The 27,755-nt window shown below is 32.1% G+C and overlaps 4 protein-coding genes across 4 annotated transcripts; 2 read left to right on the top strand and 2 right to left on the bottom strand.

Moving 5' to 3' along the window:
• Nucleotides 1-5: 5 nt before the first annotated feature.
• hop (tyrosine-protein kinase hopscotch) lies at nt 6-5,116 on the bottom strand (the record flags this gene model as incomplete). The annotated part of the gene is made up of 13 exons (XM_018450956.1): nt 5,027-5,116; nt 4,679-4,927; nt 3,599-3,900; nt 3,160-3,519; nt 2,788-3,000; nt 2,432-2,709; nt 1,995-2,322; nt 1,769-1,925; nt 1,581-1,702; nt 1,339-1,492; nt 905-1,229; nt 251-669; nt 6-146 (listed from the first exon to the last, which is right to left on the bottom strand). Coding segments are annotated over exons 2-13 (2,913 nt in total), but the record flags the coding sequence as incomplete, so codon positions are not given.
• A 1,334-nt stretch (nt 5,117-6,450) lies between these two features.
• On the top strand, nt 6,451-8,902 carry SmD1 (small ribonucleoprotein particle protein SmD1). The gene is made up of 4 exons (XM_018450957.1): nt 6,451-6,553; nt 6,755-6,831; nt 8,163-8,360; nt 8,633-8,902. Exons 1-4 carry the CDS (start codon nt 6,540-6,542, stop codon nt 8,713-8,715), a joined length of 372 nt encoding a protein of 123 aa, XP_018306459.1. The 5' UTR covers nt 6,451-6,539; the 3' UTR covers nt 8,716-8,902.
• Nucleotides 8,903-9,611: 709 nt separating this feature from the next.
• Nucleotides 9,612-12,590, top strand: LOC108724535 (uncharacterized). Its single transcript, XM_018450958.1, has 2 exons — nt 9,612-9,923; nt 11,818-12,590. The coding sequence occupies exons 1-2, from the start codon at nt 9,794-9,796 to the stop codon at nt 12,060-12,062; spliced, it is 375 nt and encodes a 124-aa protein (XP_018306460.1). The 5' UTR covers nt 9,612-9,793; the 3' UTR covers nt 12,063-12,590.
• An 823-nt stretch (nt 12,591-13,413) lies between these two features.
• Nucleotides 13,414-21,067, bottom strand: LOC108724537 (superoxide dismutase [Cu-Zn]-like). Its single transcript, XM_018450964.1, has 3 exons — nt 20,667-21,067; nt 15,931-16,155; nt 13,414-13,845 (listed from the first exon to the last, which is right to left on the bottom strand). Exons 1-3 carry the CDS (start codon nt 20,832-20,834, stop codon nt 13,591-13,593), a joined length of 648 nt encoding a protein of 215 aa, XP_018306466.1. The 5' UTR covers nt 20,835-21,067; the 3' UTR covers nt 13,414-13,590.
• Between the last annotated feature and the right edge of the window lie 6,688 nt (nt 21,068-27,755).

Genomic DNA, 27,755 nt, shown 5'->3' with positions numbered 1-27,755 from the left:
AGAGCGAAGCCTAACAGTGTTTTATATGCAAGGCTATACCGATGTGAACTTAGGTAACTTAACAATGAGCCATATTGAATAAATTCCATCACCAGAATTCGGTCCACTGAGCACAAAATTTTTACAATATTTGGATGATTAAGTCTCTAAAAATAAATTTAAACAGAACAATGAACATAGTTAACTTACAGAAAGTTTATATACACAATTCCTGAAAAAATAACAATTGATTCTTAAAACAATGATTCACCTCCATGATTTTAATTTCTCTTTCGAAGTCAAGCACATTTTCTGAGTCCTCCTGCGTCTTGAGTTTCTTGACGGCTACATCCTGCTCTGAATCAACTTCCTTACCGTTGCGTCTTCTGAGCGTACCCTTATATACTTCACCATAAAAGCCTTCTCCTATACGTCCTTGCAAGATCACATCCAAATTTTCATTTATCTCGTAAGTACGCTGCCATTGGGAGCTATCTTTGCTGTTGCAAGCCTTGTCATTGATTTTGCTTTTATTGGTTTTGCCTGAGCTATCTTCGCAACTTGGACCACAATCGTTACCGTTACCCGCAAATGGCATCTTGTACAATTCGCTGTTTAGCCAACGCAGATAAAACGATAATTCGTCTATGTTGCTGTCTTGATTCTGATAGCTGACCAATTGCTCTGTAGCTTTTAAAGAAATTAAAATTTAATTCTTTTAACTCCCATATCAGTTATCACTATTAAATATTATTATTTGTAAACTCAATATATACTTGTATTACAATAAAGAAATTAAGATCATAATTATTCTAATGTCTAAAGACGCGACAACTTGATCACATTTTTATTTCGTAAATAGCATTAACTGATCAAGAATAATACTCAATTACTTTTGAAATTAAAAAGATTTAAATCGACTCACTATGATCGTTCCAAGTAATATTAGTGTAATCAGTGACCAAACTCGTTTGCGATTCACTATTCGATTTGCTTTCTTCTGTATAAATACTGCCATTCTCGTCATTGTTTCCATCAACATCTCGGAAAAACTTGGGGCATATAGTAGCATAAGTATGAGTTCTACGAGCGTTATATACTTCATAGAGGATCTGATTGATATCTCGCATAATAGCTTGAGGTTGTTTCCTTGCTATGGAATTATTTTTGCCCCAGCATTCCAACATTAATTTATAGATTTCGTTTGGACAATCTTTAGGAGGAGGCAATCGATTTCCACATTTATAATACTGCAAGACAAGATCATTTAATCATCATAGTCAGAGTTTCTAATAAAATAGTTCTCGTAATCAGCGTAAAAAAATAACGTAACGAAATTTTTGTTTGTAATAAATATACCATTTTAACAGTATGAGTTTTGTGATATTTGGGTGGGGGAGCCCCTCTGGAAAATATCTCCCAAATGGTTGTTGCCAGTGCCCATATATCTGCTTGAAGACTATATTTTGCGGATGCAAAATCCGTATAACATTCTGGTGGTATCCAATATATGCTGCACAAAAAATGAAAAATCATGGATCCTTATATTTGGAAAGAAAACAATAAATATAATTAAATAAGATTTTTATTTCTTCACTTACTCGTCCTCGGTATAAGTGAAGAGACCAGGATCACCCAACTTGACAATAAAGCTGTTATCTGTATGCGAATGTACAAGAACGTTCCGGCATCTTATATTTCCATGAATTACACGATTCTCCTCCTACATATTCTTGCATGTTTAAAATATTAACATTAAGATATAACACAAATATTTGGAGAAATTTACCAAATGCCATAGAGCTGTTGCCAGACAGACGGTGGCTTCTACCATATCAACTGTTAATACAGATTTATTATTGCTGCACAAGTACTTGTCCAGCGGGCCCAAATTCACTAGCTCGAGTAGCATTCCGATCGTCGGGGCCACAGTTATGCCATATAATCTGAAAAGTAGAACATAGTATTTTCACGCTTCCACGATTCAATACCTTTCTAAGATTTCTGATATTTACCTAACTAAAGCTACTGAACGCAGTTGGCTCCATTTGCCGACCAACTCTAAAAATTCTTTGGTATAATTATTCTCCTCCGTCTTCAGTATCTTCATCATAACTTCAAGTTTCTTGCCTTTAGCAACTCTCCATATAGCTCGATGCAAACTCGTCATTGTCGTGGAACAAGTCAAATCTTCATCGCTTTTTGCGATCGCTTTGTATACTTGCAATTCATTCCATGGTACGCATCGCGGACCACCTTGCAATAGAGTAGTAATTATTTCTTCATCTGCTGCTACTTCATTTACGATGTTTTCCGAAGCGCAAAGTAATAATTTGGACTTGTCTAGAAAATAAATTCTCTGTATATAATTGTGAAAAACTAAAATATCGATATTTTTCCTCTAAAAAATACATGTACATAGTCAATTCATATATGACTAATTAATATATACCATATTCCGAAAATCCCAAGCATTTTCCAAAGTATACTGATTCATTGGGATTTTGGAATGAAGAAATTAAATGCCTCAAAGATTCGTATACTCGAGAACTGTTTGTCATTACAAATTTATCAGGTTTAGTCTCTACTACTTCTTGCGAAGATATAGTTCCATCTTTGTTATAAACGTCGATATAATAAACACAATACTCGGTTTCACTCTCACGCAGTATATAACTTCCCGGCTCGTTAGCACATTTTTCCTTAAGCTTAGTATACGAAAAATCCTTTCTGAAACATTTTTAAAGACTCTATGTAAATATTACATGTGTAGGAACTTTGTCTTTCATCTTATAAAATTCATCTTACCCAACTGGTCCATGACACCTTAATTTTTGTAATCTTTCTAAAGAAGGCGTGATAATACTAACATCACCACTACAGAGATTAAAATTCCACTTAACAGATAAGCGATAATATCCGTCCAATGCAGATACAAATGACAATAAAATCGCTTTTGTGTCAAATTGTACACACAGTGGTATGCCAGTCCTCCTCCCAATTAATACAGTGTTGTTCTTTCTAAAGTATGAAAATGTGATAGATAAATATATATTGATTATTTTTATTATATTTAATTAATACGAGCCATAAAGAATATTTTAATTTTTGTTTTAAGATTGTGCATTAAAAAGAAAAGCCAATGTATTGAAATACATTATTACGTATATTTGTTATTACCCTATAGAAAGAGTAGAAATGTCCTCTATCCTACAAATCGTTTTCCATGTACCAATGTCAATCTCACAGTATTTTACTTGCTCTATGGTAACCCTAAGTAAGACTTTAGCTCTTAGATTAGGAATATCTTTATCCATTAACGCTGTGTATTCCTCATATGGATAATTTGGAGCCATACGTTCAAACTGTTTCAAATACTGCTCCTTTACATATGCAGCGTCATATCCAGATAACTTTGTAAGTGCATTGTGAATAGGTTTTCTAATAAAAAAGGCATGCCTTTTTATGCATTCCTTAGGTATATATTTTTTATATTCTGATTCTACAATTTCTCGTGGGAGTTCTTCTTCAAGCATTACCCTGCAATGAAAAAATTGTAATAAATAAACAATCGTTTGTTCCATATTGTTCTATCAAAGAAAAATGACTTGTACATTACCTATACATATCGCTAACGCCTAGGCCAATTAATTCATGTTTATGTTTCTCATAAACAATGTCAGGTACTTTATTATCCAATAAATCCTTGCGAACTTGTTCAAAATAATAATTATATGCATTTAAATCTATTTCTCTCAGCCTGTCCATACTGGATGGCTTGAATCTCAAGCGAAAGTTGAATCTGTACTTCTCTGAGTCTTCTTCCAGTATATGACCACAAGGGAACCATAGTTTTGAAGAATAACTTTGCAGTGCAAACAGATGTCTTGCTAAAGGACTTATATTGAAAGTATGGCATATCTATAAATTAAATAGGTTTGATTTAAAAAAATATTAAGATTGCTTTGCATACAAGGATAAAAATAGAAGCATAACCAAAATTTATTGAAATATAAGTTATGGAAAAATGAATTTAATTTTGCAGAAACAATAAAAAAGGTGCAAATCAAATCTTTGACAGAATAAAAAATTGACAAAAATAGATTTAGATTTATTAATAAATTATTTTACAAAGATCAATAAATAATATGAATAAACAAATATATTTATTTTGATTCATTAACATACAACCGTAGTTACAATTCAATAGCCAGGATGAATCTTAGGGCAAGCAGTGGTTGTGCGTAGTCGCAAATCAAATTGTATAATACAAATAATAATACTGTGGTTATATATAGAATTTTCTAAATTAGTTTGAATCTCTATTGCATCCTCTTTGATCAGTGACTTTCGATTAACCCATAGAATACAAACTAACAGTAACTTTATAAAATTTAAAATTTTTCACACAATATAAATATTATATAACACATCTTGTATGTACATAACAGATACATTGTTGAGAAGAAAATCATAATTATATTGATGTTACTGTTTGTTTGTGCAAAAATAAATAAATACTGACAGTAGGAGAGCCGATTTATTGTTGTGATTCTATTTAATGAAGATGTTAGTACGGTGTATGATAAATAGATAACACAGAGCAGTTTTGAAAATCATTAGAAACATTCGTTTTTATCATAAAGATATAACATTCCATTCTGCTTTATTTAACTGAAAGGAAAAGAATTATTCACACCTTTATACACAAATATTCGATGGTTTCACCAACAGTAAATGCAAATTTCAACGGTTTATCCCTGTTGGCCATATAAATGTATACATAATGTGACAGTCGCGGGTCGTCATCCATATTAATTTACAAGTCGTCGGTCTCACCAGAAATATTACATCTTACAGCAATCCTCGATACCCAACCACACCGATTTATTTTTTGTTTACCATGTGTGATAAATATAGCTAATTCAGTCACCTGCATTACTCTGCACTTGTGCAGAATAAAAATTACTATACCTAAAGTTGTTCAATGATAAAAATATAATGCACATATCATGATTGATAAGATATCCAATATTAATATTGTTACCTCTTTGATGAAAAACGCATTCGAATCTATTTTATCGATCAACACTTATACTGAGCTCTCCTATTTCGATGTTTTTTTGCATAAAAAATCTTTACAGTATAGCCCATGGTAGAAGTAATAGCGTTTTTCACTGGCAGAACTGGTGCGCACTCAGTACACATTAAAGCTGTTGTACACTAACCTAATCTGAATGTAAAGTGATATATCTAAATTAATAAAATACCCAACGTATATTTTATCGAATACCACAACAAAATTTATTGAAGATTTCATGGTTTAATTCGTTTCTATATTTTTATTAAATGTACATCTTTACGTCGATTTGTGTACAACGGCTTTAAAGTGCATTGAGTGCGCATCGGCTCTGCCAGTGGAAAACGTTATAAGATGTGCTATTGCGCAGCATTTTTGCTGGCCAATGAGAAAGCGTGACTGAACTCAGCCATCTTAGGCAATTCAAATGCACGAAGCATAATCGGTATTCATAATCGGTTCTTGAGTCGGTATTCATAGTTGGTTCTTATTTCAAGACCGTCTTAAGTAATGTCTAAGGCCGAAATCAGACTATGCATCGAATATTGAGATTGAAGATTGAAAGATTGAAATTTGACCAATCAAAACAATAGGAGCTAAAATTCCTTTGTTCTTACTGGTCAAATTTTAATCTTCAATCTTCAATCTCAATCTTCAATGCGTAGTCTGATTCCGGCCTTAAGATGCCAATGCGGCTCTCTGATTGGTTCGTGACACCTCAAGACAAAACTTAAGACGGTCTTGAATATAAGAATCGACTATGAATATTAGTCTATATCTTCAAATAACGTGAAAATTACAAAAGTGAGCAAATTTACTAGGTGTTGACCAATGAAATTATCAGTATTCTAGTAAATTTGCTCACTTTTGTAATTTTCATTTCAAGATACAGAATTGATCCTCTTATTTCAAGATCGTCTTAAGTAACGTCTCAAGACGCTAATGCGGCCCTCTGATTGGTTCGCGACACCTCAAGACAGAACTTAATAGCGTTTTCGGCTCGATCGGGTTTACACCAATCTGGGTTGGATCAATCTTTCCTATTGGTTGACGTTACACGCTCTGCCAATAGGAGAGCATGAAGACAGGATTCCGATGAATTTTGCTTCGTATTATCGGAATCCTGTTTTTTGATTGGATACAGTGCGTCGTACGACGAAAATCGGATGTAGTGTGAATCTAGCATAAGGCATTCAGATTGAAGATTAAAATTTGACCAATGAGGACAAAGGAATTTTAGCTCCTATTGTTTTGATTGGTCAAATTTCAATCTTTCAATCTTCAATCTCAATATTCAATGCGTAGTCTGATTCCGGCCTTAGGTTATTGTAAAACGAGTATACCATTTTCTACCATGAGCCGACTATCTTTAATAGTATTATCTCGTCGGTGACGCAGCCATGATGATTGATAGTATTCTGCAGCATCCGCCGGTATCGGTAAATCGTTTCATTTGTGGGGTGGTTAATCTAGCCGCATTATGAAGCTAGTAAGGTACGTAAGATACGTGAGAAATTATATAATAAAAAGAAACATAACAAAAAGATTGAATTTTCTATGCATATGTGCGACGAATTGTGTACATGATTTCCGTGAGAACTTCAAATGATTCGTTGCGTGCACCCTAACCTATACTTTAAACGTTTTTGCGCGAAAACATTAACATTTCTTCAAAAGCTAATGTTGTTTTTGCAGATTTTTGATGAAACTCAGTCACGAGACTGTGACGATAGAATTAAAAAATGGCACTCAAGTCACCGGCACAATTACAGGTATGTCAAAGTGATGTTTTGTTGTGATTTGGTGTCAAGTAGCGTCAGGTTAGAAACAAATCTGTGTTGCTGTATAAAATTAATTACATCAACAATGTGGGAGATCTATTCATAATTAAAAATTTTTTTAATTTCCTTCGGTATATATATATATATATAAGAATGTATTTTTATGAAAATTGTATTAATACAATTTTACAAAAATCAGGTAATAGAATAGTTACTATTCCGTTACTTTTTTCGTTTCTTATTATAATAACAATTTGATAATGACGTTACATTTTTTCATGACTATAATGATAAGTACTTAAACATTGAGATTGTGCTAAGGTTGGGAAAGTCACTTTATGTAGCTAGCACCATTACGCGTTTATTTACTGAAAAAAAGGTAATAATGAGTTTTTTTTCCTCGTTATAAGTAACGAGTTATAAAATGCTGGATCAACTTTTTGAGTAATGAATGACTTTCATTATAAATAATGATTGAATGACCTCCCAACCCCTATGTTACTATTACAGTCCTGAAAAAATCATGTCACACAATTACATAACGAAATCATGTAATTAAAACGAGTAAATCACGTGATGAATTGTTCCAAATCAGTATGTGATGTTTTAAAATTATATAATTTGAAAAGTCACATGATATGTTCTTTTTCTTCTATTTCTATCATTCAATTCTTTAAAATTCAATAATTATAAAATTACATAATGGAAGAAATTATTTCTAATATCATGTGATTTTTCAAATCATAATTTTAAAAAAATCATGTACTGATTTGGAATAATCCATTACGTGATTTACTTGTCTTAATTATATGATTTTGTTATGTAACTTTGCGATATGATTCTTTTCAGTAACAGTAATAAAAAAATTTGTTATTGTCATTGTTATTAAGTATAACAGAGTAACGATAAGGAAAGTAATGGTATAACAAGTAATTGATAAGTTATTTCCATTCCCTGTGCATAATATTATTAATTATAAATTATTTTAAGCCTTTATTTCTCATAGTGAATGTGAGTGGACGTGCACTGGTGTACTAAAGCCATTGTATACAAATTAAATGTAAAGATGTGTGTTTAATATGAATACAAAAACCAGTTAAACCATGAAATTCTCATTACATTTTATTGTGCTATTAGATAAAGTACGTATTTTCTAATTTTGAATAATTGCATTTCACTTTTACATTCATATTAAATCAATATACAACAGCTTTAATATGTGCCAGTGCACACTAATGCGTTTAATTGAATGAATTTGCTATTAATTGTATATTTATATGTGGTACAATATCATTTATTGTTGATAAATTATTTTGTTACAGGAGTTGACGTCGCCATGAACACGCATCTAAAAACAGTAAAAATGACAATAAAGAATCGTGAACCGATACAATTGGAAACCCTTAGTTTACGAGGAAACAATATAAGATATTACATTTTGCCTGATTCGTTGCCATTGGAAACATTATTAATTGATGATACGCCGAAGGCCAAAGCCAAGAAGAAGGAAGCTGCGAGAGGTATGTTTATATGTCTAGGCATATATTTGTGTGTCTAGTTTTAACAATAAACAGAAATATCGAATGTTGAAGCAAGCTACAAAGTAAAATATTCCACAATCCATTTGTTAAAAATATTCAGTGCTGAAAGGGATAATCCAACAAATATTAATCCTATTATGCTTTTAACTTTAACTGATAAGAGATATTTTCTTTTTTATACTTCTTTGCAATCATCACAGTTATATAATAAAATTTTTTTTAGTTATATTAATTATATTATTTGTTTGTAGGTGCTGCCCGTGGTAGAGGACGCGGCGCCAGGGGCGGTAGAGGTGGCAGGGGTGGGCGAGGTAGAGGGAGAGGCAGGCGATAGTGACATTCAACATATTCTTCACATGTACTTTCAACATACACATTTTTCTATCTTTGTGAAAAGAATCATTATTCTTCTAATTTTATAAAAACGTATCTATGCGAAGCTGTTTTCTTGATATAGCTCTGATAATAAATTTCAAGATAACTTTGACATCCATTTTTAATAGATTTAAATGTAGAGCATACCGGCATTCCGATATTTTAATCTTGTATTCGATTTTATTTTCTCGATACGCTTGTAAAGAAATATAGAAAATTTGTAAAATTGATTTTCGACCATTATAATTACATGTATGCGCGCTATATAATTAGCCATAATTTTTATTGTAATATAATTCATTTAACGTAATGTGAACTCCTTTATTAATTCTATTAATTTGAATAACCTAATATTAATTTAAATTTCATTGTATTACCAATTTTTCTAAAAGGAGTTACAATTTATAATTACAAGAATATCATGCTAGTACAAATTACATTTATTTCATTTACGCCATAGCGCGTGTGCGCCCACCACCCGTGCGATACCATTGTAAAACTCAAAGACATAGATTTATTAGGCCTGATTGTGATTCCACCTTTTGGTAAATTTTACCTGTTGGGTAAGTAATAAGATTACCCAATCATATGCGCGGATTGCCGAGTTTACTTAACAGGTAAAATTTATCAAAAGATAGAACAATCGGCCCTTAGACCAATATATCTACGATAAAATTACTATTCGATATAATTATAATGATATAAGACTTTCTCTGTAATTTAAATATATTGAGGACTTTCTGAATAAAACAGTACGGTTAAAACAGTATTAAAACTGTTAAAACAGTATTAAAACAGTCTAGTTAAAACAGTATTAAAACTGTTAAAACGGTATTTTTAGATTTAAATGTCATTTTGTATATCAAACCACATTAAGTTCGCTTTTGTTATGTTCACGTTAACGAACTTCAACGTACACTCGTGTATTCGCGTCTAATCACTTCTGTCAACATTTACGTTACACGAAACCCCACGACTCGTGACAATGTAATTCGCACGTCGTTATTCGCGACGGTCCCGTCCAAAAATGTTCGCACATGATTATGTGGAGGTCATCAAAAAGGCTGATCATCAACTGCTTGCAATTTGTCATTAGATGCGGCCGCAGTAACTTCGATGCGGATGATTTAGATGACATTTCGGATTACGACGTCCTGGATGTTCCTAGTAATGTAGCGATAATCACCTCCGTTGCCGCGGAGAATTACCTCCGTTGTTATGAGAAATGCATTTATTTAAAAAAATTCACTTTAATCTCAGTGAGAAGAGCTCTTATTTTGCCGTATAAATAAAAATAATTGGAGCGTAAAGTGATCATTAAATTTTTAAATAATTTTTTTTTTATGCGATTTATACAATTTATATTGGCGTGATTCATACAAATTGTTTATACAAATTTGCTTCTAAATGTATATACATAAAAAATGTTACTATTGGATTTCTATTCAAAGCTATTGAGATGATTTCTACAAGAATCTATTGAGATGAGTCAATATGCTGCCAAATTAATTTGAGCCAAGCTGAGAAAAAATTAAAAAATTTAATTTATAGTATTATCGAAATATCTTTAACCTTTCGGAGGGTTAATTACGGTAGGTCTATTGACCCATTCAATTATAAGTCTATTTTTTTTCTTGCACTAGAACTTCTTTCTCGCTTTCGTTAAATATCAAATATATACTTGTCTCACTTTAAGTTCCAAAAGTGTATATCTACTAATTCAACCATAGAAAGACCTGATAAATTTGTTTGTCAGAAGTATGAAATTCAATTTTCTTTACATTAGATTTGCAAATTTGGATTATTTTTATTAAAATTACTTAACATTCATTCTTCTCAATACGAGTTGTCATTTTGGTTTCTTAAAATGAATTAGTTCTGAAAATTAATTAGCTTTTATAATTTAACACAAATTAAATGGGTCTTACAAATCTAACGTTAGTAATCGTGTTGCAAACTTTGACGTCATTAGGAGAATTCCCGCATAAAAATATGCTACTAGTGCAATAAGTAAATTCGAATAGTGTGTAATAAATGTGGAGAAAATTTCATTAAAATTACACTGAAATTTTATTGTGAAGATAAGTATTGATTAGCATCATATTTCAGAGGATACGCGACAAAATTATAATAAAAAAAATTTCCTTCATGAATTCTAGAATGCATGCATCATAAAATTAGTTCTAGAATTTATAAAGGAAACTTTTTTTTTAATAATTTTGTCGTGTATCTTCTGAAATATGATACTAATCAATAATACTTATTTTCACAATAAAATTTTAGTGTAATTTTAATGAAATTTTCTCCATCACTATTACAACAATTCGAATTTACTTATTGCACTAATAGTATATTTTTATGCGGGTTAAATATAATAAAGTGTCTGATTGATCAATTTTAATCTTATTATATCTATATATAAACATTATATGATCTAATCTAATCTTATTATGCGCTAAAATATTATACGATATGAATCGAATTCTGCATTAATAGCAAATTCGATTGGATGCACTAAGTGTACACTGGTGCATATTAAAGCAGTCGTACACAGATTGATGTAAAAATGTGTTTAATATGAATACAACAACCAGTTAAACTGTGAAATTCTTAATACACTTTATTGTACTGTTAGATAAAGTATGTATTTTATAATTTAAAATATTTGCATTTCACTTTTACACTTTGATTAAATCAATGTACAACGGTTTTAATATGCACCAGCGCGCACTAATGCGTCCAACCGAATTCGCTATAAAATTGATCGATAAAAGGCAATTGAAAAAAAAGCAACCCCATAGTATATCTCAAAAGATAAATTAACCCGAAGATATACTGCCGATATGTCACGATTTATAAAATGCTGATATCGTAGACAACGAGAAATCGCGGGCGGGATTAATCTTGGTAATAATAAAAATCATCGTTGATTTTATTATCTTGGTTCGCTCTCGGTTCTTGGCGGCGTAAATCGGGGCGGAAACGATCGATATTGCGGATTCGGAGGTAATTTTACGACGAGACATGAAGTGCTCAAACGGACGGTTCAACGTCCTTGCAGTGCATTTTCAGCCACAAACGTTCGCGCTGCCAAGGCAACCGCGCCAGGACGACCTCCAGCATCGACCAGACGCGCCGGGAGCGAGGAGGACCTCGCCGCCGGAAGTGGTGACCAAGGTGCTGCAAGCCCTCGAGGAGATGGGCGAGCCCGTAGGACCTTCAACGGTGGAAAAGATGCGCGGGGCTTCGTCGAAGCCTCTTGAGTACCTGCTGCATTCAGGAACATCATCGACGAGAACAAGTTAACAGATTCGCCACTTCGCAGTTCGCTACTTCGACGAACTTCTGTCCTGTGGAGTCCAGAGTTCTTGTCCAGAGTTCTTGCTACCTCAGCCACTCGGGACTCTCGTACGTGTGGGCTCCCAGAAGAAGCGAACGATTCGTCCGTAGAATATTCGACGTTCGTTCTTGTGATTTTTATCTTTTTCTCCCTTCCTTTTATACTGACGTCTAAGTTTTAATTGTAATAATATTATGTGCACGTGTAGAAATAAACTGCATACGATACTTAAAAGATCCGGAAACTTTGCAGTTTGGATTCCTTATCGAGAATCGTTGATTGCGTTTTTCATATACAATTGTATGTGTATTTGTCTGGCTATGTCGTATATTGTTGTATTTACTTCACCGAAAAATGTATCAACGGCGAAAGCTATTACAATAAAATCTTGTTACGACAAACTCGGTCCAATTTCCGAGTTGAATTCTTCGCATTGAAATTTCGTTAAATTTCTGATTGACCGTGTATTGGCGTAAAAAAACAGCTTCATTTTTGTGGACCATTTCGTGGAAATTTTGTTGCGAAAAACATTCGATCGTAATTTATCGAAAATGTCTCTAAAAGAATTTTTTTTATATACTCATATAAAATACTATTATATCAACATGACTATTGTTGTTATTTAATGTATAATTATCAATAAATTTATTTTATTTTAGTGTTTATTAGAAGTACGAACTAAAAAGGAAGGAAAATTGGCTTAGCTATTATCAATCTTTCTTATTAGAATTATTCATCTTATTTTTATGATCTAGAGAGATTACATAAAGGTGTATATAAAATGCATTTAACAGGTGTTTTATTTATACATTCGTGATTTATTGATCGGTACAAACGGACGCAATTAAATTAGTGAATGAAGTTGCGATACGCAACATCTCTTTTAGCGGATTTGGGTGGATGCACTAGTGCGCACAATCTACAGGCTGTGTACATAAATTTATCTATAACGTCTGTCGAGAGAGAGAGAGAGAGAGATATATATATATCACACATAATTACTTTAACTGAATAAAATTAATTATATTATAACAGTAATATTATGTGAATAACACTCATGATAATCATATTTTATTTTACGTGAATATCTAGTTTAAAACCAGCTTAATTCTTATGCTATTTTCATAACAATGAATAAACATGTGATGTAATAAATATTTATAATAATTATTCCTTTTTAAATTATTTTAATTTCAACGAAAACTGTCGAGACTCGGAATATGGTTATCAAAAGATATCAAAATATCAGTATTTAAAATAGAATAAAAGTATATAAAATTATAAAGAAATATATAACAATATTAATTTTAATTGATATGTTAAAGAAAATATTTTGTCCTCTTAGCAAGGAATTATATCCTTCACCAAAATCTGTTTGTGCATACCAAAAATCTTGCATACTACGCAGTATCTTTTTAAGTGAATTAAATACGGCAGCTTTCAGTGCGTATTTAGTGCATGCAATAGCCGAATTCACTGTCCATCGAAATCTTTTTACAAGAACCCGATGACGCCGCAAGCAACGCGCTCGCCCGCCGATCCGGTCTTCAGACTCTCTTCGGTTCCACCGCGGCCGAGGTCGTCGGGTTTCGCGTGGATCACCAGAGCCCTGCCGATCGCACCCCGGACGCCCACCAGGCTCAAGTAGTGATCCATGCCGTCGATACGCGCCACTCCGTCCTCTCCGACCTCAATATTGCCGAGATCGCCGACGTGACGTAACGGATCGCTCGGTGCTCCGTGATTCACCTGAAACGCAATCACTCTTCGTTTACCGTAACATAAAATGGAGAGAGGGAGTATGTTATCGCGCGGGGGATCGCGATTGCTCAATCCGCGAGGCATGAGGCTATCAATTTGTGCTAATCGCGTCGCATTTGCATTCGGAGAGTTCGATATGACAACGGTAATCCGGATTATCCTGGAATTAATCTGAAAATTTAACTTCCTCGACTTTTGAATCAGTCTCAGAGAAATAGAAAAATCAATCACTCGTTACATAAAATGTTCATTTCCACATGCAAATGTCCAGTTAATTTAAATTTTTGCGAAAATGATAATTGGAAAAGGAGTTGAATGAATTTTTCATAATCCTACGATAGAAGTCGTGCTCTCTCTCTCTAATTTTATCATCTGCTTTATTAACGCGATCTAATCTCTGTGATATTTATAAATTTATAATTTTTATAAAACAACTGATATGAGAGAGACACAGGAACGATGTGTAACATAAAATGTATATCGTATTATATTGAATAGAAAAAGTTTGTAATGTTACTTCATTTATATCATGTTTAAAGTGATCAACTCCTTAAGAAGACAAAAAGGGACATTTTTTTAAAAAAATTCAATATTAATAGTCGTAATTAAATTTTAATAGATATACATTTTTTAAATAATTGTGACAAAACGCATAAACAATATAATATTATATTTGTAAATAACTAATAACACTCAATGTATAATATAATATTACATGAGATCACAACGAAAATTACGTCAAGTTGCAAGATCAAATTTTATTTTTTAAAATTAAGAATATAATTGTATTACTGAATGTATTACTTAATGTATTACTTAAGAGTACTACTGAATGTATTTTATGAGTAATATCTGCAGAGCTTTTAAAAAAAATTATAAAATTCTTCACATATTAGTTGAAAATTATATTCCACGCTTATTATTTTCACTTATTAGTTCACATTTATTATTTTTATACTTAGAAGAGGGATAATTTATAATCATGTTCTTAATTTAGAACAAAATTTGGGACGTGTTATAAAGTGGGATGAAAAATTAAAATTTGGGACTGTTTCTTCTTATTCAGAACGGTTGGTCACTAAGGTCTACATGTTAAAAAAAAATTATACTATTTAATAAAGTAAAATTTCAGTTTTAAGAATCTATTTTTGAATTGCAATATGATGATTTTTAACGGAGTTATGAGCAATTAAAGTTAAAATACCTTTTTTATTTAATGCATGATGACTCGATAATAAAAAAACTTAAAAACATTTTTAAGAAACGATTTTGTAAAAAAAATTTTTAATCTTTCATGTTAGAAAGTCGAAAATTTTTTTGGATACGTGACAAGCCCACAAAATGAGAAGATAATTTTCTATTTTATTCAACTCATATAGTTTTCTATATATATAAAAATTACCAAATTCACATAAATTCAAAATAAGATATAGTAACTTTTCGAAAGTAGCAATATTAAATTTTAAAACTTTTTTAAATTTCATTCATTTTTAACGAAGTTACGGCTGCTTGAAATTTTAAGTTCGGTATCGCTATGAATTTTTGTTCCGATCTAATACTTTTACGTAGCGAAAGAGAAGCGGATACATGATTTTATAATTTATTAAAAATTTAATAATTAATTGAAAACAATAATATATAACAAAACAAGTCTAATAGTCCATATCACTTGACTCCCTTCCCCCCCCAGTTCAAAAGTCTCCACAACTCTAATTTGATTTAATTCCCCCCCCACCACCCAAATAAAACTCTACTTATGGAGGAATGCTTATTAATTCGTATCGTAAACTAATTGTAATGAGGATAAGATTGTCATATCTGTCCTCTTTTTTTTCCAAACGACGGACATCGTCTTTTTATATACGAGTATAAGTCCGGGAACGTTCGAAAAAATTTTCCAAAAGTGTCTCAAATAATTACCGCCCATAATTATTCCAGACGTCTTTGGAAAATCTCTCTGGACGCTCCCGGACGCCTTAGAAAAAGAGGACGAGGAAAAGAGAGCATCCGGAGAAAAGAGGACGGATGGCAACCCTAGATGTGCATAATTTAGAATTGCAAAAACATTATTACCATGTACGGATTGAAATGCGGGCCAGCCGAATTGCAACCTTTCCTCAAATCTCCTTTTTCGTGTACATGGAATCCGTGCAAGCCTGGATTTAATTCCGTGATCGTGCCTGTGACCCTGACCCCCTCGGGATGCTGCTCCAATGTCAGCATCCCTCGGGGCCCATCCACCGGCGAACCGTCTTCACCGAGAGCTTTCATCTCCACTACGGCTTTCAGACCGACTGCCTACAAATTAAAAAAAGAATCATAATTATTTCAGATGTCAATATTTATTGGCAGAAGAGATCAATAAAAAAGTAATTATTTTATTCGAAATTAAAAAAAAATATATAAAAGAGTAGCATTTCGAAAGTTTGATAAATAGCACATTTGTTTAATAACAGGATGTCCCATGGGAAGCTGCTGAAACAAAACATTTTTAAATGCATATAGGAAATAGGAAAAATAAAATATTTAACATCATTTGATAAAAAAATCCATGTATGTACACTGTACATATATTATTAAGAATTTTACCATTTCGAAAATATATATATATTAAAATTGGTAATATTTGGCATTTTTATAAACATTTGTTAAGTAATATCTACAAATATGTCCGATCGTCTTTACTTTATATGTAGGTAAATAAAACTATCAAATATCCTCTACTAAAAAATATTTTATTCTTCCTATTCCTTATATATGTTTAAAAATGACAACTTTTTATGTGACATAACATCTCGTAATTACTCTTTTATATTTCAAAAAATGACAATTTAAAAAATCACATAAATTTTCTAGAAAAATAAAAAACTATTTTTTAATTTGACAGAAAATTAATGACTAATAATATCAAATAATTGGTATAAAACATATTATTAATAAAAAATATATTAATAATGATTAAATGTCATTTTTATCATTTTCACAACCCTTTAAAACTCTTTTTTAGTTATGATGATACCTTAAGTCACTCTTTTTGTATTATGATGATTTGTTAATGAAGTTAAGTCTATTTTCGATGATTGATAGGCTAATGTTTATTAAATTCATTCATGGTAATAACTCGAATATCATGTTTTTGAGTTGCGCCATTTTTGAAATAAAAGAGAGATAATTATAAACAAGGATTAGAATGTCTTTTCTAAATTTCCTGGAGTGAAATCTTATTCTAAAAGAGTGAAAATACTACCATTATTGAAAACGAGTGAAAATATTTGCATTCTTAAATAAGAGAAACAGATTTTCACTCTTTTTTTTTTAATAGTGGCAGTATTTTCATTCGTTTGGAATGAGATTTTACTCCAAGAAATAGAGTCCTAAAAAAATTGTAAATATCTCGATAAGTTTCGATCAAGAATCCATAGATTGGCGAGGAGTAGAACGAAAATCTACGCAACCGAGTATCTACGGAAGCAATTTGTTACTGCTCGATTATAGCTCGATTAATCCATAAATGCTGCCGCGCGAGCGGAGTCCCGCGGGAGAACGCGAAGACCGGAAATTGATAATGACGCGTCCGCGAGTATCGCGTACGAGTGATGCACTATGTAGTGCATTCGGGAGAAGGGAACGATGTGCTTCCTATCTAATTTGTTCTACCTACTAAATCGCATTAGAATTGCGCCACTCTTACGTTCACCTTGATTTACCTCGCGATTCGTACGGACGTCAAGTTTATTTGGTTTTTTCTACTTTTGTTTTGTATAAGCGAGGTTGTGGTTCATGGGTAAAATCCGCAATTACCAATGCGACTAGGGGTATAATCTATAGCGACGATGACGGTTAGAAACTGTGCGCAAGGTCGGCCGTAGTGAATCGTTGCTTCGTTAGAATTGCAAGGGGCATAGGCGAAGAGCGACCGCTCATATAGTGAAAGCGTCCTCGTGGCATAACGATGCGCATCAGTCGACGTCCTTCGCGATGTTTAAATAACTTAATGGCTAATTATGCAAATTTACACGTATTAAAGATAGACTGTGTAGTTAATGACTAATAATAGAGTCGCGCAGATGGACAGGCCGATGAATTGTATCGCCACATTCGTTGCGGAGGATGAAGAAGTCACGCGCGTGGAAATGTTTACCCGAGGTGCACACGAAGAAAGAGAGCGATATTGCGGTATGTCGTTTAAGACGATTTGTATACATTTTCTCGATACTAAACGAGAATAAAACGAATAAATTTAATTAATAAAACGAATAAATTTTCTTTGAAAAATATGTTTTTTTATATATAGCTTATTTGCTACAGAACAATACAAATAAAAAAGCAAAATTTCCCAGAAAATGAGTTTGAACATTTATGGATTAAAATTTTATAATTTTAATTTTAAAGTGCAATTTTAATAATTGATTCTAGAGGAATAAAAGTAGGTTTTTCATTTTTTTATTATCATTTTTTTTAAATTATAACTTTTGAGTTACGTCGTTGTAATAAATAAGCGATAATTTTTTCTAAAAATGAGAAAATCGCTTGCACTGAAAGAAAAAAGATTATAATAGCATAATTTAACTATAATTTATAATCATTTCTGGTGCCAATTATATATTTACATTTAATTTAATTATACAAGTTATAGTTGTTTCAATTGCATCATAATTATGATAATTGCATCATAATTATCATAACATTCATAACTATGATAAGCTTCCATGTGTGTGTTATATCGTGAGAATAATTATTTCCTTATTTTTTCTTTTATACATTTTTTAGTTATTATTATCACATAAATAGAAAGTAAATAATTATATTCATTATAATTGCAATTGTGTTTATTTTTATTATATAAAAATGTTTATTTTATTTATCATCCATATTTTGATATTTTTTTATATTATAATATTTAAAAATATTTTGTTATATTAATATTTTAAAATATCATATTTATAGTATAATTTTTTATGGTTGATGGAATTATAAATATAAAATTATTGTTACTAATATTATAGCAACAATAATTATGTAAAAACAAAACTTATAAATTATAATTATTTTACAGTGCAATTATAGTCATAAATTTTAAATTATATCAATTATAGCTAAACATTTTTCTCATAAGATTTTCATCAAGTGTATGTAAATAAACGTATAATAATAAAATGATATGTAAATCTGTATTGCTTGATTCATCGATGTAAATTTTCGTTATAAAATATTCATTCATATTAATAAAAATGAGTTAATGTAACTCGTTTTTCCTTCATACTGTATCCATACAAATGATAAATTATTACATTCTACATAATTCTCGTTTCGTCTTGCAAGTAACGCCGAATGACAGATGATTGCTACTTCAATAACGTTCGGCGGAAATGTTCGTAACGGCTGTTATTTGCACGTAAGGCTATAAATATGACGATACCAATTACCGCAAGCATTGAGATACAACAGTAATCGTATATCGAGCAACAAAATTACATGTTGAGTTGATCAAGGAAAATTAAAGTTGAATGAATTGCGACATGAGCAATAGCTCCGTTAAAGTTTAAGAGAAAAGTGAAAGGATGTTCATTAAATGTTTTCACACAAGTTTAACAAGGTTACATAATTTATTTCAGGTCGATGAGATCTGTCTAAGATGCGAAATGCAAAGTGAAAAGGTTGACCGATTGTTGGTTGGCAATTATCCGATTAAAAATTAGAACATTAAGCGACCAATCTCATGAATTCTTTACAGTACTTCACTTTAAAAGTGGCTGTAAAGAATTTGTGAGATTGGTCGCTTAAAATTTTCTCCTAAAAGTGGAGATGTGAAAATCGAAAATATTTCAACAATACATCAATCTAAGAACTCTTGAAATTAAAGATTAATAAAGCTAAAAGTTTCTAAATGAGAGTTAAGTGCCATTAATAAGGCACATTATTTGAACTATTTGAACTTGAATCTATTTCGAATTAAAATAAAATACAAACGTTTCGGTTTTCTCTTCGGGTTATCCTCAGGTGTATATAGCATAAGTACTTTACATAATTTGAATTTCTTGATTTCCAAGTGTATGCATTGGATCAATCCTAATCGAATCGTTTACCATCATGAAACGTAATTTAGATTCAATATTTCTTTTTAATTTTCACAATAATTTTATTATAATATAACAATATAATTCTTCAAATCCAATATTTGAAAAATTAAATTATGTCAAACACAGATATATCATCAAATTGATGATTTTTAATCCGACGTATAACGATTAATATCAATTTCCAATCTTATTAGTAATTATACGAAAAGGATAAATATCATAAATTAAATAAAGTTGTTGTATATAAAATTAAAAAAATTTAAGTTTCTGAATAATCGTAATATAACGCCATAAAAATTCATCACATAATAATAAAGAAATTATTTTGATGATTAATGGACAACGATTAATATTAATTTCCAATTTTATTAGTAATTATATAAAAATAATAAATTCCGCCAAAAATTAAATAAAATTATTGTATATAAAATAAAAAAAAACGTAGCAATTTCTAAATAATTGTAATCAAGTATAATGCCATAAAAATTCACTATAGAAATAAAAAAATAATTTATAAAATTTTGATGAATTAATGGGCAATGATTAATATCAATTTCCAATATTATCGGTAATTATATGAAAATGATAAATTCCGTCAGAAATTAATTAAATTATTACATAAAAAAAATATGAGAGTCTTTAAATAACTGTTATCAAGTATAATGCAAATATAATAAAAATTCATCATATATATCCATAATAAAAAAAGACAAAAATATAAGTACATACGAAATAATATGGTTCCATATAGACCTCGTAGAGATCACTCCTGGTCCCAGGATATCCCGGTAGACTCCTAATGAACAGAGTCCTGTCGTTCATTGAGTCTGCTGTCCTGTCGTATGGTCCGGCTCTCGCGATCGTGATCATACCGATCAATATCGACAGCCGCCACATCTCGCGAGTCAGGAGTTCCGAAGGCGTGCCGGAAAGATTTAGCAGCGATTTGGTCCTCACGAGAAGTCCTCCAAGTCGATCGGAGGATAAAGCGGGTCTGACGGCCAGGACTCGACGGCGTCTCCAAGATCTGCTTGCTGTATTTCTCCTTCCTCTTTCTCCCTACTGTATTACCTCCACCTTCTCGACTCGATTGCCACGAGACCTGGCAGCCCGAGATTCATCCACTTCTCACGATAACGATCGTGGAGCCGTACCGATCAAGGAGCTGCCTCCGGAACCACCGCTTTTCAAAGACTGCTTTCCTCGGAGAAGAAAAAGAAGAAAAAGAAGAAAAAGAAGAAGAAGAAGAAGAAGAAGATGCTGCAGCGGCAGCAGCAGAGGTAGAACTAGAAGCTACCGGTTCGATTCCCTGTGGCGTGTATTTATGCGTTGCGTCATCGGCGAGTCACGACGAGGACAAGGCAGGTTGTACTTGGGCGCCAAGCCCGAGGAGTGCCGTGACACCAGGGGGTCTCGATCGTGGATGAGCGGTACCAATTTAACGAGACGCGATCTCGCGATCGCGTAACCGCTATCGGCTCGCAATCGACGATTGCATATGTGAAACCTGTCCCTCCTTCTTCCCCTTTTTAGACACATCAGTTCGGTGCATCGTGCCGTGCCCGATGTACATCCGCCGTATTCAGTTTTCCAATGCACGTGGCCCACGCGCGAGACTGGCTGAGTGAAAGCGAGACGTGCCCTGCGGGTGCCTCTCGCTGCGGGCTGACAGATCGCTTATACTCCGCGGACTAATCTGGACATAGTCATCTTGTAAGTAACTGCGAGAGGCAAACGTGAAAAACTGCGAAAACCAGGACGGACAACTTTTGTAATTATCCAACCGGAACGGCAATAGCTGTTGCGTAAAATTCATCATCATCAAGGGTTGTAAAGGTTGATCCGAACTAATTGATTTTCGGGAAAGAATGAATTAAATTACAGAAAGTAATAGAATCAATTAATTGCGTCATATAACGAACACTGATTCTGAACACTGATTGAAAATTTTTTAATACATTACATTTTTTTGTAATGAAAAAAATAATATAATAAGCGAACAAAAAAATATCGGCATAATTCATTGATATTGTGTTTGTTCTTTGTTTTTTTTATTGTATATTTAAGTGTTTGACATTTTAGCATGGCTTCTTATTATCATTATTGGTTTCGTTTTATTCGCATTCTTTCATTATATGAATTTCAGAAATTTGTATTATAGTTTTTTAGCTTATAATTTAAAATAACTGATGAAGACTAAGTATGGATCAAACGTATTCTTTTGATTTGGTAATTACATATTTTTATTTAATAATAAAAGTAATTACATATTTTTTTGATATTACATCTTATAATGCTTTTTATTTAATAGATCTTTTTTAATTAAGAAAAGAACATCACATCACTACTTACGTTTTATACAATTATTAATTTTATTTTAACTATACAATTTTTTCTTCGTATTCAGAACTCATAGATGAGTAGTTATATCTGAGTTTCAATATTACAGAGATTGCTTTACTTTTCCAATTATCCAGAATTATAAAAAAAAATACAAAAAAAATTGTATATGTGAAAATAAGAACATATTTTAGTTATCTAATGATGATTCGTAAATGTTACAAATTTAAGTTACTATCTGTAAATATACTGAGAAAAAAATTTTTGGTATTTATGATTATAATCATACCGTAATTATTGCAAAATATTAGTAATAATAATTATGTGTATAGTTACATCGACAAAATATAGCTGGTAACTGAAAATTATTACAATTATAGTTATTGTTACTAATAAAAATGGTCGCAATTACTATTGGTAGTGAACTTAATTCCTGCCGCTCGCTACTAGAGGGTGCTAGCTCCAATGCTGGCGAGTCAAAGGTGAAGTCGCATGTCTTTTGTAGTTTAGACATTGCTGAAAGTGATTCAATCCTCACAGGTTAGATTTCTCGACAAGAGATTTTTCAATTGATTGAAAATGAACCGCGATAAGCTGTTTTTCCGACATGTACTTCTTCACTACTTCGACCTCAAGAAAACTGCAACTGAAACGCATCGTTTATTATCTGAAGTATATGGTGATGAAACTCCATCGGAAAGAACATGTAGAGTTTGGTTTGAACGCTTTCGAAACGGTGATTTTGACGTGAGAGACAAAGAACGTCCCGGACAGCCGAAAAAATTTGAAGATGTCGAGCTGCAAGAATTGCTCGATGAGAATCCAGCTCAAACGCTCTCAGAATTGTCGAAAGCGTTAAATGTTACTCCAAAGGCCGTCTCAAAACGCTTGCATGCCATGGGAATGATTCATAAGGAAAAGATATGGTTACCACATGAGCTGTCAGAAAATGCCATTTTGAATCGTTTATCTATTGCGACTTCTTTGCTTACCAGGCAAAGAAAAAAGAGTTTTTTGTGGCGTATCGTGACTGGCGATAAAAAATGGATTTATTTTGATAATCCCAAGCGAAAAAAATCAGAGGTGAACCCTGACCAACCATCTACTTCAATGCCGAAGAGGAATATTCACAGACATAAGACCTTGCTCTATATTTGGTGGGACCAGGAGGGTGTGCTGTATTACGAGCTATTGCGTCCAAATGAAACCGTTACAGCTGATCACTATCAACGGCAATTATGCCGATTGAGTAACGAGTTGATGCAAAAAAGACCAACCAACAATCGATGCAAAGTCATTTTGTTGTATGATAACGCTCAATCGCATGTTGCGAAAAGTGTGAAGCAGACACTTCTAGAGCTTGAATGGGAAGTCCTCCCGCATCCAGCGTACTCTCCAGACTTGGCACCATCGGATTACCATCTTTTCCGATCAATGCAACACGTCCTTACGGACACACACTTCTCCAGTTACGAAGAAGTCCAAAAATGGGTGGATGAATGGATCGCCTCGAAAGATACCGCGTTCTTCCGTCGTGGGATTGCCCTGTTGCCGGAGAGATGGGAAAAAGTAATAGAAAATGGAGGAAATTACTTTGATTAAAATAAATAAATATCTTATTCATTTATCTTCCTTTCGAAACAAATCAATTTTGGAGACGAAAAAACGGCAGGAATTAAGTTCACCACCTAATATGTAACTATATTTTATAGTATAATTTTATTATTATACTATAATTTGTACTATCAGGAGACACGAGTCTTGCACTAAGAGCACGCGCAGCGAAATCGTAGCTGACGATATGTATCTTTACGCGAATTAAAACCAAATTAATAAAGTTAAAGTTAATGGCTTATAAAATTAATAAAATTAAGTTAATAGTTGAAGGAACAAAAATTAACTTAATAAAAGTTAAAATAGAATTAACTTATATAAATTAAAACAAACACATTAATTTTGAAAAAATTATTTTTGAGATCAGAATGTCCTAATTTTTCTTAAAATGAGACTTACTTTAAATAACAATGTAATACACAGATTATTAAGTAAATTTAATTTTTTTATTTACATATAAGTTACTTATAATAAGAGTTACTTATAATAAGAATCACATCATAAGGTACGTATTTTTGTCAAAATCCTACGAGAGAGAAGGGTATGTATTTGCAGTATCTCCTTTTCTTTAACCTAATCTAACCTCTTCTGAAACGCTTACGCTGCTCACGTATGTTTACGACTACATCGACTAGATATTTGTTATAAAAAATATACGTAAAAATTTAGAAAATGGTTGAATGTGCAGCACTGTTTAAAACAATTCTTCATCTAAGGCTCATTTCATATTTATGTTGCTGAAATACAATATTTATGGCACCTTTAAAATTAGTGTGATTCAAATATAAGCGGAAATTGACAAAACTTAGCAAGCCAATCAAAACTGGCTACCGTATGGTGTGACTCTTATTATAGGATTTCGAATCACAAAATCATCGTTTTTTATAAATTAATTCTCTAATGTTTAAGATCTTATAAAAAAAAGTATTAGCATTTTAAAGGCCCTTCGTGGCCCAAAATGACCCAAGCATCTTTCATGCTAGATTTTAGAACCTTCTTGGCATTGGAAGGATGCGCACCTGCCATTGACTGAAGGTTTGAAGCTTCAACTATCGATAGAGATGCTTAACTTTTTAATCAGACTGTTAATATCGTCTAACAGCCATTCGCGCAAAAAGCGTTTTTTCTCGAGTCAAAGTATCAGCAAGTATTATCAACGCGTCGTTTTCGTTAAAAAATTTATGATTTATATTTTTGCATAAAATTGCAAAAATAAGCAAGATGTAAATTGTGTCCTTTAAGTAAGGGTAAAAAAACGCTGAGGAAAGAATGTCCATCGTGCTTATGACCCATGTGTGATAAACACTCTCTCTAAATCTGAACTAATGGATAATTTACTGAAGTGGCATATACTTGATACTTACTGCGAATTATCAGCATATCATATTAGCACATTTGGCACTGAATAATCAGTGAAATTTTTCACTGAATAATCAGTGAAATTCAATTATAAAAGAAAAGAAGTTTGAGCTTATATAGTTAAAATACCGATATTTGCATGCTCCAGCATATTGTAATTCCAATCTTACAATACCATGTACGTTGAATGCGCTACACTTATACATTGAAGCAAGGTTCGCTATAGGTTAGGGATACCACATTTCATTCACTAATTAACAATGGCATATTTGGCACTGAATCAGTGATTATCCACTGATTCAGATTTAGAGAGCAGACTCTATTTGTGTACTGAGATTGCTGTAGCGAAGAGTTTTCTATGTATTTTTTGTATTTTACGTTTTTCATTTATATTTGTCTTCAGTATTAATAATAATAATAATAATAACAATTTTTACATTAATAATAACTAAAATCAATAATAAAAAAAGTCTTTTACCCAAATTAATCTTTTCTAATCTTTTCTACACTTAAAAGACGACCACCATCTACCTTCAAAATAAATAAACTTTTTTAAAACACGTGTAACCATACTATTTTTTTTAAGTACATCATCTCAAGAATATTAAGCTAAAACTGCGTTTGAAAATATTATAAATTTAAAAAGTTAAGGTTTTTTTAAGTAAAAATACTTATTTTTCTGAAGTTGACACGTTTACGATCTTTTTTTTTTTTTTTGATGTCAAAATTATATTTTTCACTACAACGCCACTGTTCCATTTTCTTAAAGGATGAAATTGTATAATGCAATTTTTTGAAGTCAATGGAACTAATACTATTGATTTGGTAACACTTCAGAAACAGTTCAGGTCATTTTAACCCAAAGTAACCATCGTGTGGCTTTGTTATATTTTCACATTACGTTCTCAAAAAATACCGTATTTAACAAAAAAATTATTTAGAACTATCTATATATTACATCTTGCAGTTGGTCTGACTTTCTTGGAAAAAATATATATTTACTGGCTATTACACATTATCGATGAAAATATAATTTATACTACCAGCAAAAATACGTTAGTATTATTAGTTAACGGTATTTGATTTTAATATTAAAAAGCTAAATGAATCTCATGGGAATTCGACATCGCTATGAATATTAATCGAATTTTTCCCGTTATATTGCTATATCGATATCGGTGTTTTATTAAACTTTTACCAAAAGGTTATTACTCATACAAATCGAATTTCACGTTGCACATCTCTACCGAGTATTCTAAGTGTGGTATGCGAGGTTTACTTACATAGTTGCAATCATCCTCATTTGCATGCACAAACCGAATGTTGCCGTATCGCGGAATCGTGGTATTCACGGTGCGTGCGGCGTGCTAACGATCCGCGAAGAGTGTTCTTCAATACCGAAGATGCCATAATCCGATATCGCGTTCCCAGGAAACGACATAGCACGGTGCACTGGACGATGTGCTGCGTCGCGGATTTTTAATGTTAAAATAATTTACGATTATGTGCGACAATAAAATTTTCTCGTTTCTGTGAAAAACAATGAAAGAGGAGGAGGAGGAGGAGGAGGAGAGAGACATAAGGCGGAGGTTTTGCTATAACCCCGTACATCTGAGTGTAGGTCAAGCACGGCCGGATAGATATAGTACTTAAACATCCTCAAGGTAGCCCTTGAGAGATACAAATAGTACAAATAGGACACGAGGATTATAAATAATACACGTAAGACACGAGGATTATAAATAATACACATAAGAAACATGAGGATTACAAACAGTATAAATAGCAAATATAGCTTCAAATGTATCACCTGGGAAGATTTGGACTGCAAATAAATCTGAGAGACCTTAATGGGAGGATCCCGTTTGCCTACCTGCAACACCGTTGCCTACATTACTTTTGCCGACAGTTCGTTTGCGCAAAAATTATTGTCTACAGCTCGATTGCCTTATACATGCACTTTTACTCACAAGTAAAAATTTCAAAAACGAAGTTATGTTTGCCTACATGTATTATTGCCTACAGCCCGATTGCCTACATGTACTATTCTCTGCTTTAAAAACACAAATTCTGCTTTAAAACACAAAGTCTTTGCTTTAAAAATACAAATTATTTTCTTACTTAACTTAACCTTAATTTTATATTTATGCGCAAAAGTGCTTGTAGATAATCGAGCTTAAGCAATAATACATGTAGGCAAATGTGACTTCGTTCCTGAAATTTTTACTTGTGCGTAAAAATGCATGTAGACAATCGAGCTGTAGGCAATAATTTTTATGCATAAATGAACTGTCGGCAAAAATGATATAAGCAAATAATACTGTGGGCAATCTCGATTTGTAGGCAAAAGGAACCATCTCGATCTTAATTATTAATTCGTGAAGGAAGGCGATGTTAAATATTATTATATTTAACCCCCCAAAGTTAATACTAATAAAATTTGTTTTACATTTGACGTTCATAAAATAGAAAATTGCATTTATCCGAAGATTTTCGATGTACACT

Source organism: Mycetomoellerius zeteki, unplaced genomic scaffold (genome assembly GCF_001594055.1).
Source record: "Mycetomoellerius zeteki isolate Tzet28-1 unplaced genomic scaffold, Tzet1.0 scaffold308, whole genome shotgun sequence".
NCBI classification, from domain to species: domain Eukaryota; kingdom Metazoa; phylum Arthropoda; class Insecta; order Hymenoptera; family Formicidae; genus Mycetomoellerius; species Mycetomoellerius zeteki.
Note: the sequence above shows the minus strand (reverse complement) of the source record. Positions and strands in the feature narration are given on the sequence as shown.

Bases quoted from the DNA above. Each gene is read 5' to 3' on its own strand.
- SmD1 (XM_018450957.1), top strand. The intron at 6,832-8,162 runs GTATGTCAAAGT...ATTTTGTTACAG, and splicing joins AGTCACCGGCACAATTACAG to GAGTTGACGTCGCCATGAAC. The intron at 8,361-8,632 runs GTATGTTTATAT...ATTTGTTTGTAG, and splicing joins GAAGAAGGAAGCTGCGAGAG to GTGCTGCCCGTGGTAGAGGA.
- LOC108724535 (XM_018450958.1), top strand. From the start codon at position 9,794: ATGATTATGTGGAGGTCATCAAAAAGGCTGATCATCAACTGCTTGCAA. The intron at 9,924-11,817 runs GTAATGTAGCGA...ACGTCCTTGCAG, and splicing joins CGACGTCCTGGATGTTCCTA to TGCATTTTCAGCCACAAACG.
- LOC108724537 (XM_018450964.1), bottom strand. From the start codon at position 20,834: ATGTGGCGGCTGTCGATATTGATCGGTATGATCACGATCGCGAGAGCC. The intron at 16,156-20,666 runs GTATGTACTTAT...TTTAATTTGTAG, and splicing joins ATATGGAACCATATTATTTC to GCAGTCGGTCTGAAAGCCGT. The intron at 13,846-15,930 runs GTAATAATGTTT...ATTGCGTTTCAG, and splicing joins CGCATTTCAATCCGTACATG to GTGAATCACGGAGCACCGAG.